The 16,271-nt window shown below is 43.7% G+C and overlaps 1 protein-coding gene across 2 annotated transcripts in view; it reads left to right on the top strand.

Moving 5' to 3' along the window:
- TTC7B (tetratricopeptide repeat domain 7B) overlaps positions 1-16,271 on the top strand; it is a 416,190-nt gene that overhangs the window by 17,488 nt on the left and 382,431 nt on the right. For both annotated transcript variants that reach the window (XM_033951913.1, XM_033951914.1), the window contains exon 3: positions 7,933-8,101. In XM_033951913.1, the coding sequence (XP_033807804.1) occupies positions 7,933-8,101 (169 nt within the window). The remainder of the gene's footprint in view (positions 1-7,932; positions 8,102-16,271) is intronic.

Genomic DNA, 16,271 nt, shown 5'->3' on the forward strand with positions numbered 1-16,271 from the left:
ACCAGGTACATATAACCATTGTTTGTGCATCCAGCCTTGACAATCTTCCTTTCAAGAAGACAGGAAAGTGAATTTCTAGTCATCTAGGTTAGCTAATGCTGCTCGAGCCAACCAGTGATGGGTTCCTGGTCCATTCCTCTGGGGTCTCCTGTTAGAGTTATTAGTGGCGTTTCTAAGTTTGATCATATTTCACTTGTATTATTAAAGCTGCATTGGTTGTCAATTTAAGGTATTAAGTTTGATATTTAAATCTTTAAATACTCATGTACCCCTTACTTTAATGGGATCGCTCAGAATGTATTTCCTCCATGTCCTCTGTGGTCTGCAGACAAGTTGTTATTGAACGTGTCCTCTTTTAAACAGATTAGATTGGATGATTCCAAAGCCAAGATATTTTATGTGGAAGGAGAAAGATTTTGGAATGCATTTCCTGCAATTTTGAAAATCATTCAAGGCATATTTGTTCCAACAGGCCTTTTTAAATTGTGCTGCTTTGTTTTGATCTATAAATATTATCAGACTGACTTGCAGATAAGATTTATGTTCTTACATAAACTGCCTAGCTATATAAACTGCAATAAATAAATTGTTTTGTGGAATGCACCCAGATAACATTTGATTAATAGGTCCTCAACATTATCAGGTAGGCGTACAAATTAGAGCTTTCTCGACCTATTGCATATTTCTACTTGAAATCCCAGTGCAGAAACTACTGTCTCCTCCCTTATGGATTTGAGGGTGATGATTGTGGGATCCAGAGCCACCTGGATTCAGGGAGGGTGTGTCATTTACTTCATAGTTCCCAAAAAGGACAGTATCTTTTGGCCTGTTTTGTATCTTTAGGCTGAAGAAATGGGAACACATAAGCCCCTACTACCAAAAACTCCATTGGCTGCCCCTAGAGGCGCGAATCCTGTTTAAGTTCTCCTGTCTGTGTTACAAATCAATATTTGGCCTAGCCCCCACTTACCTGGTTTCCTACTTCAATCTGGCAAGTTATCTTAGGCCCACACGAAGAATACATCTGTTCTCCTATCCGACAATAAAAGCCTGCCACTACAAAAGATTCTTGGACAGAACTCTTGCCTTCCAGGCAGGCAAATGGAACGACTGGCTTAGTAACGTTTTCGTGCGCTCTTCATCCTACATCAATTTTAGAAAACTGGTAAAAACGAACTTGTTCAATCGATTTGTTAACTAAGAATCTTCTCAGCTCTGCTTACTCAACCAGTTACCCTAATGAACTATATAGCTTTCATATTCCTTCATTATGTAAGATTGTATTGCTGTCTTTGATTGTAACCTCTTCGCTGACTTTGACTGTAACCTCTTCGCTGATTGTCCAGCGCTTCTTGCTGTAAACCACCTCAAACTTCTATGGCTTTGGCGGTATATAAGAATAAAATCATTATTATTATTATTATCTCAAGAAGGTCAATCTTTCTGCTGGTTTCTCATTTCTGGATAAAACCTAATCTAATCTAATCTAAACCTTAAGTTTATATACCGCATCATCTCCATGAGAATGGAGCTCGACACGGTTTACAAGAACTTAAAATAGTGGGTAGAGAAGAAGAAAAAGGATTACATGAACTTATGTGTAGAAGGGGGGAGAGAAAGGGGGGAAGGATAGAGCTACAATTTGCTGAAAAGCCAGGTTTTCAGTTGTTTGCGGAATAACTGAAGGGAGCTCAGGTTCCGCAGCGGGGTGGTGAGGTCGTTCCAAAGACCTGTGATTTTGAAGAGAAGGGATTTTCCCAGTTTGCCTGAATAGTGGATGCTGCGTGGAGCGGGGAAGGCTAGTTTAAGCCTTTGGGCAGTTCTGGAGGAGTCGGGACTGGAGGAGTTGAAAGACAGTGGGATAAGAGGAGGCAGGATTCCGTGAATGATCTTGAAAGCCAGGCAGGAACATTTGAAATGGATTCTGGAGATTATTGGGAGCCAATGAAGTTTGGCAAGGAGTGGGGAGGCATGGTCAGATAAATTATCATGTTGTTATGCTTGGGAGAGTTTCTCACATCTCTTGATCTTAAAGAGGCTTATTTCCAAATTCCAATTTTGCTTCCATATCGGAGATTTTTGAGATTCACCATTTTGGGATATCATTGCCATTTTAGGTCATGCCTTTCAGGCTAGCTACTGGTCCCTTAACATTTTCTAAGGCCATGGTAGTTGTGGCAGCATACCCTCACCATGAAGGAATTGGAGTTCATCCTTACCTGGATGATCGATTAATCAGGGCCTCCTCTCTGCAAGAGCATTCCCATGTGACATCCAAAGTAGTTCAGCTACTTCAGTCTCTGGAATGGGTAATCAACACCAAGAAGAACAAATTCGTTCCCTCGCAGTCCCTGGAATATCTCAGGGTTCTTTTTGATACACATAAAGGGAAAGTATTTCTCCTAGACCAAAGGATTCAAAAGCTTCAGACCCAAATCAAGTTGCTCGTGAATCAACAGCAACCATGGACACATGAGATTGTGCAGATGCTTGGGGAAATGACAGCGACCTTGGAAGTCGTTCAGTGGGCAAGGACTCATATGAGGTCTCTGCAGGAGTTGGTCTTCTGTCGCTAATCTATTTTTTTCTCAGGACTATGACAAGTCTCTTCAGTGGACAGTCCAGTTCCAAGCACACTGGTGGATGAAACCTTTTTAGAGAATGACACGGGGACAGAATTTGTCCCTATCCCCGTGAATTACCATGGAAAACCATCCCTTTGTCATTCTTTAAGGATAGAGAGAAGAATCAAAATATGAATGGGCACAACCACTGACCCTCAAGGCTTGCATTGAAGAATGCTGGAAGAAAGCTTCACTGGCTACCGATAATCGCCAGGGTCCACTTCAAATGTGCCTGTATAGCTTTCAAAATCCTACCCGGCATCCTCCCTCCCTGTATCCCTCAAATCCTAATACCACCAGATCCACCCACAAATTAAAACTATCCTTCCCCTCATTAAGAGGCATTTCCCATACAGGAAAACTAGGGACCTCCCTTCCCTTCAGAATCACCGAGCTCTGGAACAACCTTTCCTCCCCTCTTCGGAACCTGAGCTCTCTCCAACTTTTCCGCAAACATTTGAAGACCTGGCTATTCTCAAAAAATCTGATACTTATTCCATCTCTGGCATTCTAAGCCCTCTAAAAACTCTCCATACTTGGTCCTCTAACCCAGTGTTTTTCAACCTTTTTTGGGCAAAGGCACACTTGTTTCATGAAAAAAATCACGAGGCACACCACCATTAGAAAAAGTTAAAAAATTTAACTGTGCCTATATTGACTATATATAAATATATAGGAATCAAATAAACACAAAGAAAGTATTTTATAATGCTGCCACCGCCACTGGGGAATAAGCTGCCACTGCCGCCATCAGGAACAGGCCGGCACCGAGTTCTCCCTGCTTCTCTTCCCCGCAGGGCCGACCAACTCTCGCCACCCGTCGTCAATTCTAACGTCGGAGAGGACGTTCTAGGCCAGCCAGGCAGCGATTGGCTGGCCCAGAACGTCCTCTCCGACGTCAGAATTGACGCGAGTGGCGAGAGTTGGCCGGCCCCACAGGGAAAAGCAGGGAGAACTTGGCGCCGGCCTGTTCCCGATGGCGGCGGTGGCACTCAAGTGGCTAAAGAGCCGCAGTTTGCCGGCCTAGGGACAACACTGGAGGGTGGCCAGCTGTGCACCCCCTTGGGACGTAAACCCGGGGTGGGGCAGACCGCCCCCCCCCACCCTGGTATGCCACTATCTGTACCTCACTCCCTCCCTATGACCAAAAATTCTCCTTTCTTCTATTCCCGTGTACACAACCATCTCTTTCCCTCCCTTCCTCTCTCCAAAGTCCATGCCTTCTGTGTCCAAACACTCATTCCCTCCCCCACCTCAGCATCTCTTTCCCTCCCTTCCTCTCTCCCAAGTCCATTTCTTCTGTGTCCAAAAACGCATTCCCTCCCCCACCTCAGCATCTCTTTCCCTCCCTTCCTCTCTCCCAAGTCCATTTCTTCTGTGTCCAAAAACGCATTCCCTCCCCCACCTCAGCATCTCTTTCCCTCCCTTCCTCTCTCCCAAGTCCATGCCTTCTGTGTCCAAAAACCCATTCCCTCCCCCACCTCAGCATCTCTTTCCCTCCCTTCCTCTCTCCCAAGTCCATTTCTTCTGTGTCCAAAAACGCATTCCCTCCCCCACCTCAGCATCTCTTTCCCTCCCTTCCTCTCTCCCAAGTCCATGCCTTCTGTGTCCAAAAACCCATTCCCTCCCCCACCTCAGCATCTCTTTCCCTCCCTTCCTCTCTCCCAAGTCCATTTCTTCTGTGTCCAAAAACGCATTCCCTCCCCCACCTCAACATCTCTTTCCCTCCCTTCCTCTCTCCCAAGTTCATGCCTTGTGTCCAAAACGCACTCCCTCCCCCCTTTTGTGTTCCGTGTTTGCCTCCCAGCCCATCTTTGCAACTTTCTCAACAAAACGAAGCTCAAGCCGCGAGGCTTGTCTTCTGCTTCCTGCCTGCCCTGCCGCGCACAAATAGCCAAACGGAAGTATTCTCCGACGTCAGCGCTGACGTCGGAGGGCAGGCTTTGCTTAAGCCCTCCCTCCTACGTCAGCGCTGACATCGGGGAACGCTTGCGATCGGCTATATGTTAGCTGCAGGGCAGGCAGGAACAGAAGACGAGCCTCACGGCTTGAGATGTATTGAACTCCGCGGGTCCCCCGTCCAGCTCTCTCCTGTCCACGTGGGGCGGACCGCCCCTCTCCCTAGACTGGTGGTACTGCCCTGATGGCGGCCCTGACCGTACGGCACACCAGGCAACATCTCTAACCCTTCATTGTAGTTCCTTTCTATCCCATCTCCTGTAAACCGTGCCGCGGTATACAAACCTAAGGTTTAGTTTAGGTTGAAATAGACATGAAAGAATGACATGGAATGGTTTCCCGCCGTTATCCAAGGGGACGTTGACAAATTCTGTCACTGTCATGCTCTACGTTTCGATATCTGGAAACCAACGCACCAATATTTCTAGATCGTTTTTTGATACCATATTCTCCAGCCAGGACACTTGGATCAACGGAACAGCATTTGCTGTATATCCCTTCTCTAAAAATAATAGGTACCAGAAGAGCTACAATTTTTTCAGTCATAGCACCCCGGCTTTGGAACAATTTACCAATCTATCTACGTGGAGAAACCTCATTAGAAAAATGTAAAAGAACATTAAAATGCCACCTGTACAAAGACGCTTTTGAGTCATGGATAGGATAATTTATCTATCATTAATCCCAGGCTCAAATACCTAATTTTAACCAGACCTTATGTATAGGTCACAACCTCCCCTATCCTCTGTTTAGGCTTAGCCATATTTTTAAAACATTCTTCATTACCCTCCTGATGTTGTTTTTTTCCTTAAATGTATTTTTACTTTCCTTAAAGATTGTAGTTCACCCCTTTTCCCTTTTGTATCGCTAATTACTTGTGTACATACATTTTATGTTTATTTGTACAAATTGTTTTATTTTGTCTCCCAATTTTAAATTGTCATACGCATTGAAGTATTTGATATTGCGTGTACAACAAACTTTTAATAAACTTGAAACTTGAACTTGAGTTCCCTTGCAGATAGCAGATTGGCCAGTTGTAACCATGGATGCTTTTACCACAACTTCTGGCAACGCATTCTAGAGCTTAACTATTCTCCGAGTGAAAAAATATTTCCTCCTATTCATTTTAAAAGTATTTCCCTGTAACTTCATTGAGTGTCTCCTAGTCTATGTAATTTTTGATGAAGTGAAAAATCGATCCACTTGTATCCGTTCTACTCCACTCAGGATTTTGTAGGCTTCAATCCTATCTCCCCTCAGCCGTCTCTTTTCCAAGCTGAAGAGCCCCAACCGTTTTAGTCTTTCCTCATACGAGAGGAGCTCCATCCCCTTTATTATCTAGGTAAGACTTCATTTCTTCTTGTAAGGCTTTTGCAGACAGGGAAATATCTGCTGTACTTGAATGTAACTCGCTTTGAGTCACCAATGAAAAGGCACAAGATAAACAATTAATATAAAGTTATTTTTAAAAGTTATTTATGTTAGATTTTTTTTTAATTGCTTCTTCAAAAATCTTTTAGTTAACTGCCATTCTTCTAAAAATAAACTTTGCTTTAGTGATTTCATCAGGCAGCCTCGGCTGGCCTACCTCTGGCCTACCTCTGATGATGAAACTTCTTCCTTCCTCGGAGGCGGCTCTGGCCTAGAGAGCTTTCAACCTAAGGTTTAGCATGGGGATTTTCAGGGACCCAGCTGGTAGAGCAGGAGTGGTCTAGTGGTTTACAGCAACGGGCTGTGAACCACTGACACTCCTGGTGAATTTGGGCAAGCCACTTTATTTCCCACTGCCTCGGGTACCTAGTTAAATTTTGGAGCAGGGACATAGTATATCTGAGTACTTATCACCTCTTTACAATGCTCCCTATTTAAAGTAGTGCTAGTAGTACCGTATTTCCTCACATATGGGCCGCCCCCTTGTATAGGCCGCAAAAAATGCCTATACAAGTTTAAAAACTGGTAGATAAGCTGTCCCATTGTATTAGCTGTGGCTTATCTACCAGTAACTGGGACGGCCTATACAAGTTTTAAAAATCATCCCCCCCCACCTTACCTCCCTTGCTGGATGGCCTGAATTGCTGCCGCCTCGAATCGCGGCCAGTGGTGCAGGGCAGGAGAGATCTTTTCTATCTCCATCCCGGCCCTGGGCTGCTTCCTGGGTGCCGATGCCATCAGTTCTCACGGGACTTGCGAGTCTCGTGAGAACTGAACTGACGGCATCGGGGCTGGGATGGAGATCGAAAAGATCTCTCCTGGAACAATGGTCCAGTACTTGGCAACTGAATTTTAATGCCAAAAAATGTAAGGTGATGCACCTTGGTAGCGTAAATCCATGCAGAACATACACCCTGAATGGTGAAAACCTAACAAGAACTGTAGCAGAACGGGACTTGGGAGTAATCATCCGGGAAGATATGAAAGCTGCCAATCAGGTGGAGAAAGCTTCAGCAAAGGCTAGACAAATGCTGGGTTGCATCAGAAGGAGCTTTATCAGCCGAAAGCCTGAAGTTATACTACCGTTATACAGATCCATGGAGAGACCTCACCCGGAGTACTGTGTTCAGTTTTGGAGGCCACATTATCTAAGGACGTGAAGAGAATGGAGTAGATTCAGTGAATGACCACTAGGATGGTCTCAGGACTTAAAGATCTCCCATATGAAGAACGTCTGAACAGGCTGCGCTTATATTCTCTCGAAGAGCACAGAGAACGGGGGGACATGATAGAAACATTCAAATACATCACGGGTCACATTGAGGTGGAGGAAGAAATCTTTTTTCTTACGGGTCCCACGGCGACAAGAGGGCATCTGCTAAAGCTCAGAGGGGGAAGATTTCATGGGGACACCAGGAAATACTTCTTCACTGAAAGGGTAATTGATCAATGGAATGGTCTTCCACGTCAGGTAGTCGAGGCCAGTAACACGCTCGACTTCAAGGGACGATGGGACAGACAGGTGGGGTCGCTCCAGAGGAATGCTTAATAGATGGGAGGGAGGGTTCTTCAGTGGGCAGACTTGTTGGGCCTTCGGCCCTTTTCTGCCGTCATACTCTGTTTCTCCTGCCCTGCACCACTGGCCACGATTCAGGCCGTCCAGCGAGGGAGGTAAGGTAGGGGGGATGATTTTTAAAACTTGTATAGGCTGCCCCAGTTTTGCAAGCCGCACCCACTGGACCGGCTTGCAAAACCCATATATAGGCCGTGGCCTATATATGGGGAAATACGGTATAGCTAAATACTCTCTGGGCAGGGCATAGTTGCTTGGACTGAAGGAATAGTTTCTAATAAAGTATCAAAGGGTTCATGTCTGTAATGCCAGTAATTTGTGCCATATTCATCCTCTCTCCAGACAGATTTCATGCACGAGGCCAGTTTGTTGATGGGAAAGTTGGACTTTATAGAAGGTGAATACAGAGAGGCCATTGCTGTTTATGCGCAGGTGGGGCTGGACGACTTGCCGCTGGTGGCCGTACCTCCCTATAAACTGAGGATGATCGCTGAAGCCTATTCAACCAAAGGTGAGAGCTGACCCCTTTTCCAGTGTCACTACTGGTTTTGATGTACTCCTGAGAGTTAAAGTGCTTAAGCTGGCCTTGTCTGCTGTACCAATGACTGTAAAGGCAGCTTCTGTCACGGATACGCCGACGTCCGTACTATAGCTGTTGAGTTCTTCACCGGCTCCAAATTTTGCTGCTATGTTGGCTTAAACAAAAGAAGGCAGACCTAGTCACATCAAGGTTCATTAAGGGGACGCTCAGGAACACAGGCTGTGCACAACACACAAACCACGTACAATATAGTGTGAGTAATATCAAAATGAAGGGTGCTCTCAGTGTGAACCACCAGCGATAGGAATCCAGCTCCAACACTTCACTTCTAGGTAGAGGTAATAAACCCCCACCCGCACACCATCATAGAGCACCCTGAGTGTGCTGAAAATCAAAGTGAAAATTTCCACCAATTAAGCCAATAAATCAACAAGTGAGTAGACCAGTGTGACCTGAGCGACCCCTGAACGAACCCTGCCAGCTGAACCCCCCGAAAAATACAACCAAAAAATCAAAATGCACCATACAAAACAAAAGTCAAGTACTTATCTGCAAAATGAGAAATCACAAAACTGTAACACAGGAAAAATACGCCAGGAGAGCAGGTTCTGAGCGTCCCCCTTAATGAACCTTGATGTGACTAGGTCTGCCTTCTTTTGTTATTGCTAGTTTAGGTTTTTGGGAGTGTTGGAGTGTATTTTTTGTGCTATGTTGGCTTATGCAGAAGTAGTTCCTTGAATTGTGGTTGAACATCCCTACTTTGAGCTCTGTCAGAAGGACACTCGGAACTCATTCTGCGCTTAGAAGGCTGAGTTGGCACACTCTCTCTCCAACTTGATTTCAACCCCCCCCCCCCCCCCCAGATTCACGCTAAGTCTCATGAAACATTTGCTTTGCTTAACACAAATACCGACAGCGGCGCTGAGAGGCAAGATGTCGTTCCGCTTCCTTTTCCTCTCCAGGCGGCAGATTAAATCTTCATATTATCCAGCGTGTTATCAGAATCTCTCTCCTTTCCTTTTTTTCCCTGAGTATTTTCTTTCTACTTTAACATTTTTACCTTGGTGTGGAATAAATCATGTAAACCGTATATTAAGGGGAACAAATTCCCCCCCCCCCCAAACCTCACCACCCAATCATTGCAGTACTTTTCCAGTTCACAACAGATGGTATCTTTTAGTGTACTGTAATGAAATAAAGTTGAAAAATCTTATCTTTGGTTATAGTTCTTTGGCCTTGACGTGCCACATTTCAAATCTTCATCAGGAATCCAAACGGAAAAGATTAATAAGACAAAAAGTCTCACATACAGGGTGTCAGTCTCCGCAAACAATGAAGAGAAGTTTTTCTTTAAAGCCTGTTCTGTAAAGCTCTTGAGAGACTGACACCCTATATGTGAGACTTTTTATCTTATTAATCTTTTCCGTTTGGCTTCCTGATGAACGTGGCACGTCGAGGCCGAAGAATTATAACCAAAGATAAGTTTTTTCAACTTTATTTCATTACAGTACACTAAAAGATACCATCTGTTGTGAACTGGAAAGTACTGCAATGATTGGGTGGTGAGGTTTGGGGGGTGGGATTTGTTCCCCTTTTTCCTCCATGTCTCTGAGCACTACCTTCCTTTGTAAAAATCAAGTATACTAGTTAAAAATATCTTCTATTTCTGATGTTAGCGTGTTGTTTTTTCTTCTTTTGATTTGATTATTTCACGCTTCCTCATTAGATGGAGTGTGTATATTTTTCCTTGTTGACCTTATATTAAGATCATTTCCCCCCCCCCCCTTCATCTTTAGAAATCTTTTTGGCTGCATATGCTATGTCCATAGTCAAGCATACACAAGGTTTGATCATGAACAGCACAGCAGCAAACTCTAGCTCAGAGGTTCTCAACACGCGGTACGCATACAGTAAGTCTCCCACCCTCCTGCCATGGCATATCTCCCTTTTGACCCTATCATTTTCTCCCCCGCCCTCTTGGACTAGCAGCGGCAGCTCACTGTGCTCTTTACTTCAACTCACAGCTGCCGCTAACTTCACTTTAACGATTTCAACAGGCAGCCTTGGAGCCTTTACTAGGCTGGCCTATCTCTGATGATGCAACTTCTTCTTTCCTTGGAGGCGGCTGGCCTAGCAAAGGCTCTGAGGCTGCCCCATGGAATCGCCATCCAGGCCCCTACCCTTTAATCTTCGTCCTAACCCCCCGATCCTCCCCCCGCAGGGCCTACCGAAGTACCTTGTGGTCCAACAGGGGTCTTTGTGGCAGGAGCACGGTCCTCTCGCTCCTGACTTCTCATGGCTGCCTTCTAAACTAGCTGCTGCAACCTCTTGCAGCTGTTCACAGCATTTCCTGTAGTTCCGTGAGAGGTCATGGCAGCCATTCTAGAAGGCAACCGTGAGGAGGCAGGAGCGAGAGGGCCATGCTCCTATCACAAACACTTTCGCTGGTCCACCAGGTACCTTAGTAGACCCGGAGAGGGGGATCGTGGAGTTGGGAGAGAGATTAAAGGGTCAGGGCCTGGAGAGGGGAGAGAACCTTGGCTATGAGTTGGAGGGAACAGAGGGGGCTGGGGGGGGTGGGGAAGGAGGGATGAGAAGTGCAGAGATCTGCAAGGTGTTAGAGGGGTAAGTGAAGACAGACCAGTGGGAATTCACAGGGGAAGAGCTTCTAGTTGTTCTCATTGTTGGTTGAATGTACAGGGAATGATTTTCCTGGGAGGACACAAGAGAAATTGGTCACCTTCTTTGATACTGGTGCAGTCAATTGACCTTCTTTGTGGACCTCTGAAAGGGAACTTTACTGCATTCTTTTCTGTATGTCTGTTTGTTTGGCCTTTGGGTGTTAGTTGGTGTGCTGTTGTGATGAAAGTGTGTTTTAGTGCTGCCTTCTGTTATCCTGTAAGAACCACCTGCAGTGCAGGTTCTAGGCCTCGTGATGGCAGCACTACCCCAGTTTAGAGTGAGATATCAGTAGGCCTGCTAGGGTTTCTGCTTTTGATCTTTGGAGTGTATTTTCCCGAGGGCTTTCAGTTTACTGGTTTGGGAGCAGTGGATGCTTGAGTTTCTGACTTCAGACACCACGGAAGGGATTATCAGCACTGTTTCAGATATATGAAGTTAAGATATTCTTCTCCGTAATGTTTGTATCGACATTATTTGCTTGAAACCTACCAAGTCAGTTGTTTAAAGTTAGGGCCTCGTTTTGCTTTCTACCGATATGCTTGTCAAGAAATGTTTCTTTGCATTATGGAAATTGCGTTCCATCCAAAAGTATTTTGACCCTACTTCTTTCAGGTTATTCGTCCAAGCATTAAATCTTATCCATTCTTGACTACTGCAATATAAAACCGTTATAGGAAGATTAAGGTTAATCCAAAATACAGCGGTCTGTTTAATTTTCGGATTAAAAAAAACAGGAACACGTCACCCCTTACTACCGTCAGCTGCACTAGTTGCCAATGGAAGCAAGAGTACTTTTCAAATTCGCTTGTCTTTGTTATACAATGCTATTTGGATTAGCTCCGTTATATCTCTTACTTCTTGATAGACTTTCGTTCATAGGTGTCTGCGACCAAATATTAGAATGATTCAGATCCTTTCTTTCTAAAGTTCCAGTCATCTAAAGTTATCTATAATGATACCGTTTCCAAACCCTACACTCTTAATTATGGAATTCCCCAAGGATCCATCCTGTCTCCATTATTGTTCAACATCTTTTTGTCACCCCTTTTAGGCCTTTGTCAGTCTATTGGCTTCACCACCTTTACATACGCCGATGATATCCAACTTTTACACCCTTAAATCCGGAAAATAAAGAAGAAATACCGTATTTTCACTCATATACCGCGCACCCGTGTAAAACGCGCACATGGGTATAGCGCGCGGGAAACTGTAATTTATGTAAAGAAATTTTTATATACCACGCACACCCGTATACTGTACATGCCGCCCCGACTCTCCCGTCGCCGCCCGACTCTCCTTTCGCCCACCCCGACTCTCCTCTGGCCACCCCGACTCTCCTTTCACCCACCCCGACTCTCCTCTGGCCGCCACGACTCTCCTTTCGCCCGCCCCGACTCTCCTCTGGCCCGCCTCGACTCTCCTCTGGCCGCCTCGACTCTCCTCTCCCCTTTGAAGTCCTGTCCCCACCCTGAAAGCCTGATGCCCCCCCCACCGACATCCGATTCACCCCCCCCCCCCCCCCCGCAGGACCGCTCGCACCCCTACCCCGAAGGACCGCTCACACCCCCACAGCCTCCCCATCCCCCCCATCATGGAGAAGCTCCTACCGTTCTCCTGCTGCTTCCTCTGCCGGCGGTCCCGGTCCTTCTGTGAGCCCTGCGTCTGCGCTGCTTCCTCTTCCGGCGGTCCCGCCCTTTCTCTGAGGGTAAAGCAGCTGGTTAAGCTCCAATTCCCTCCATGCCTTTTCTATTAACCAGGATGATAATTTAATTTAATCCAACTGTTTGATCTCCTAATTTAATTTGAATGAACATTTCTTGAAAAACCAACTTCCCTTGGAGGTGTAGGATTCTCTCTCCCTAGTTTGTGGACTATGAACTTAGTTAAATTTGTGAAATTTTTGATTTATAATTTGTTATGTTTCTTCTTAAATGTTTATTTCTATTACATTGTTGTTTAACAATCTGTAAAATTATAAACAAATAAAAAAAAAAAAAAGAAAATACGGTACTTGAGATTAATAAAAAGCTTGAGAGGGTTAGACAATGGCTAAATTCCAACATGCTAGCCTTAAATATACAGAAAACAAAAGCTCTACTCTTTCAATGGATCTTTGAATGTCTCTTACTCTGGATAACATTCCCTTGGATCTTGTAAATTCATTAAAAATACTTGGAGTCATCATCGACGATAAACTTTCCTACCATGATCACATAAGTAGTATTATTAAATCCTGCTTCTATAAGCTGCAAATGATTTGCTCAATTTCCAAGTTTCTGGAGCCAAAATTGTTAAATATATTAATCCATTAATAATCACTGCAAAACTCGACTATTGTAATTCTTTATTAATAAGTATCACACAAAAAGAAAAAAAGCGCCTTCAGATAATTCAGAATACTGCCGTTAAACTCATCCACAACGATAAAAAATGTGATCATGTAACACCTTTTCTGACTAAATCTCATTGGCTTCCAATTAACCATCGTATCACCTTCAAAATTTTACTTTTAGTATTCAAAACCCTCTCTACTAATGAACCTCAATTTATTGATAAATTACTCATCCCTTATAGCATTTTGCGTTCTCTCCGGTCTACTAAACAAAAGCTCATAGTAGTCCCCTAAACTAAACTAAAGCTTAACTTTGTATACCAAATCATCATTCTGAGAAGGCTCGACTCGGTTTACAGCAATTAAATAAACAGGGAATGATTTACAAATGATAAATAGAAGATAATAGCTAAATTTCAAAAGAATTAATTTTCAATTTGGCAAATAGAGTAGTTTTTAAAAGATTTATGGAACAATTGAAATGAACTGGAACTCCTTAAAAAAGGGGGGAGATCATTCCAGAGTTGAGAGAGTTTAAAGACCAAAGATTGACTGAAGATCTTGACTCCTTTAATCCCTTTTTTAGAAGGAAAGGAGAATTTAAATTGTTGGATACCTCTTGCAAAGGATAATGGGTAAACATTCCAAAATAAAGGAATAAGAGGATTAAAGATACCATGTAGAATTTTAAAAGAAATACAGTACAAGCGCATTTAAATTGAATTCTAAAATAAACCGGGAGCCAATGAAGACTCTGAAGCAAAGGCGTCACATGGTCAAATTTACGTTTTCCAAAGTTATTGGGACGCGACGACACGATATGTTTTCAGGGATGGCACTGCAGCTTTGGAACGCCATGCCACAGCATTTAAGAGTGGAAAACGATTGGAGTCATTTTAAAAGTAATTTTAAAAAGTTTTCTTTTTGAAGACGCTTTTAACCTTTAAATTAAATTATGTTTAATCTTTATATTTGTTTCTTTCTTTGATTGCACTTTTCCCTTCCTATTGTTTTTTCCATATACGGTTCTCCTCTGTACTTTAAAAATACTGAATTGTAGTTCTGTTCCATCTTACCTTTTGTGTTAGTTGGTCTGTAAGTCTATTTGTTACCCATTATTTTAAATTTTTAATTGTATGTCTAAATATATGTTTCAATTTTTATCAATTTTTGTACCTCGCTTAGTAATGTAATGTAATGTAATTTATTTCTTATATACCGCTAAAACTAAATAAGCGATTCGTCAAACTCAAATAAAAGTTGAAACTTGATAACCAGGGTGATACCAGTCACGTGAGCAGCCACATTTTGCACCAACTTAATTTGTCAAATAGAATTCTGAGTTAGGTCTGTGAGTAGCTAATTACAATAATCAAAATGACTTGACGTGCATGGTTTAGATTCTCATGGAAGAGCTTGCCTGGAAAAGCCAGTAAAATTTGCAACCTACATATATGAAAAAAAACAAGACAGCAATTGAAGAGATCTGAGGAATCATTGATAAAATGGAAATGAAGTGTTATTGAAAACTGGATTCGATTATAATTTTTCTCCTTTCCTTTCTAGTATTTTCCTAAATTTTTTTGTCCGTTCTTTCCCATACCTGAGAGGAGTTAATCTACTTCTCAGCAGAATCTGGAAGCAGCAAGAAAGCTCCCTGTCCTGTGAGCTCCCCTTAGTTGACCACCAGGTGTCACTATAAGAGCAGAATTTTTCACCCTCCCCTCCCCCTCCTCCTGCATAGATGTAGAAGGTTGTTTCTGCTGGCCTGGGTTGGAGGCAGTCAGAGGCAACTGCAGAGTACTGAACATTAGGGCTGGCCCAATAACTTGGTTCCTGACCCATCGTCGGCTCTTTTCAGACTGACATGCATAGACTTGCTTCTCTGGTTACTGGTTCAGGTATCTCTGTTTATACTATATTCCGATGATGTGAGGGATGTAAGGTGAGCTTGGGTTTATTGCTGCTGACCCACATTCATATTTCATGTTGTATAAGACATGTTAAGTGACTGGCCGTTGATTAGTTCTATTTAGAGATAAACGCAAGCGCTCATTAGGGGCAGGGAAAGTATCAGGTGAATAAAAGTTGGAAGGGTTCCTCTGGGGTCCCTTGAGGTTTAACTTCCAAATAGATTCCAGTTCAGAGGTCATAGTAACATAGTAACATAGTAACATAGTAACATAGTAGATGACGGCAGATAAAGACCCGAATGGTCCATCCAGTCTGCCCAACCTGATTCAATTTAAATTTTTTTTAAAATTTTTTCTTCTTAGCTATTTCTGGGCAAGAATACAAAGCTTTACCCGGTACTGTGCATGGGTTCCAACTGCCGAAATCTCTGTTAAGACTTACTCCAGCCCATCTACACCCTCCCAGCCATTGAAGCCCTCCCCTGCCCATCCCCCACCAAACGGCCATATACAGACACAGACCGTGCAAGTCTGCCCAGTAACTGGCCTAGTTCAATATTTAATCTTATTTTCTGATTCTAAATCCTCTGTGTTCATCCCACGCTTCTTTGAACTCAGTCACAGTTTTACTCTCCACCACCTCTCTCGGAAGCACATTCCAGGCATCCACCACCCTCTCCGTAAAGTAGAATTTCCTAACATTGCCCCTGAATCTACCACCCCTCAACCTCAAATTATGTCCTCTGGTTTTACCATTTTCCTTTCTCTGGAAAAGATTTTGTTCTACGTTATATCTCCACATTAAGAAAGATGGCTGCGTTTGTGAGCTGTGAATGACTAGTCAGCCTCTCTCCGAGCCAGATAGGGCCGCCCTCAACCAAATACCCCTAGGAACGTGGCACTTTGTAATTTTATTGTGGTTTTAAAAGAAGGTAGGACAACAGTGTCGGGAAGTGGTGTCCTTCATCTCTCTACTTATCCACATATTGTTCAGCTGGCGACCCGTCAAATACGCACACAACAAATGCACGCCCTGAATGGGAGGTGACCCGTCAAATGCGCCCTGATACTTGTGCTCCACAGCGGATGCTATTTCCTCTTTTCTTGAGGGGGGGGGACTTGCCCCCCCAACTACATTTAAAACATTCACTTGCTGTCTAGTGTTAGGGTAAGGTTTATGTGATGATTATTGGAACCCTTTACATACGTAGAT

The sequence above is a fragment of the Geotrypetes seraphini genome, chromosome 7 (assembly GCF_902459505.1).
Source record: "Geotrypetes seraphini chromosome 7, aGeoSer1.1, whole genome shotgun sequence".
NCBI lineage: Eukaryota > Metazoa > Chordata > Amphibia > Gymnophiona > Dermophiidae > Geotrypetes > Geotrypetes seraphini.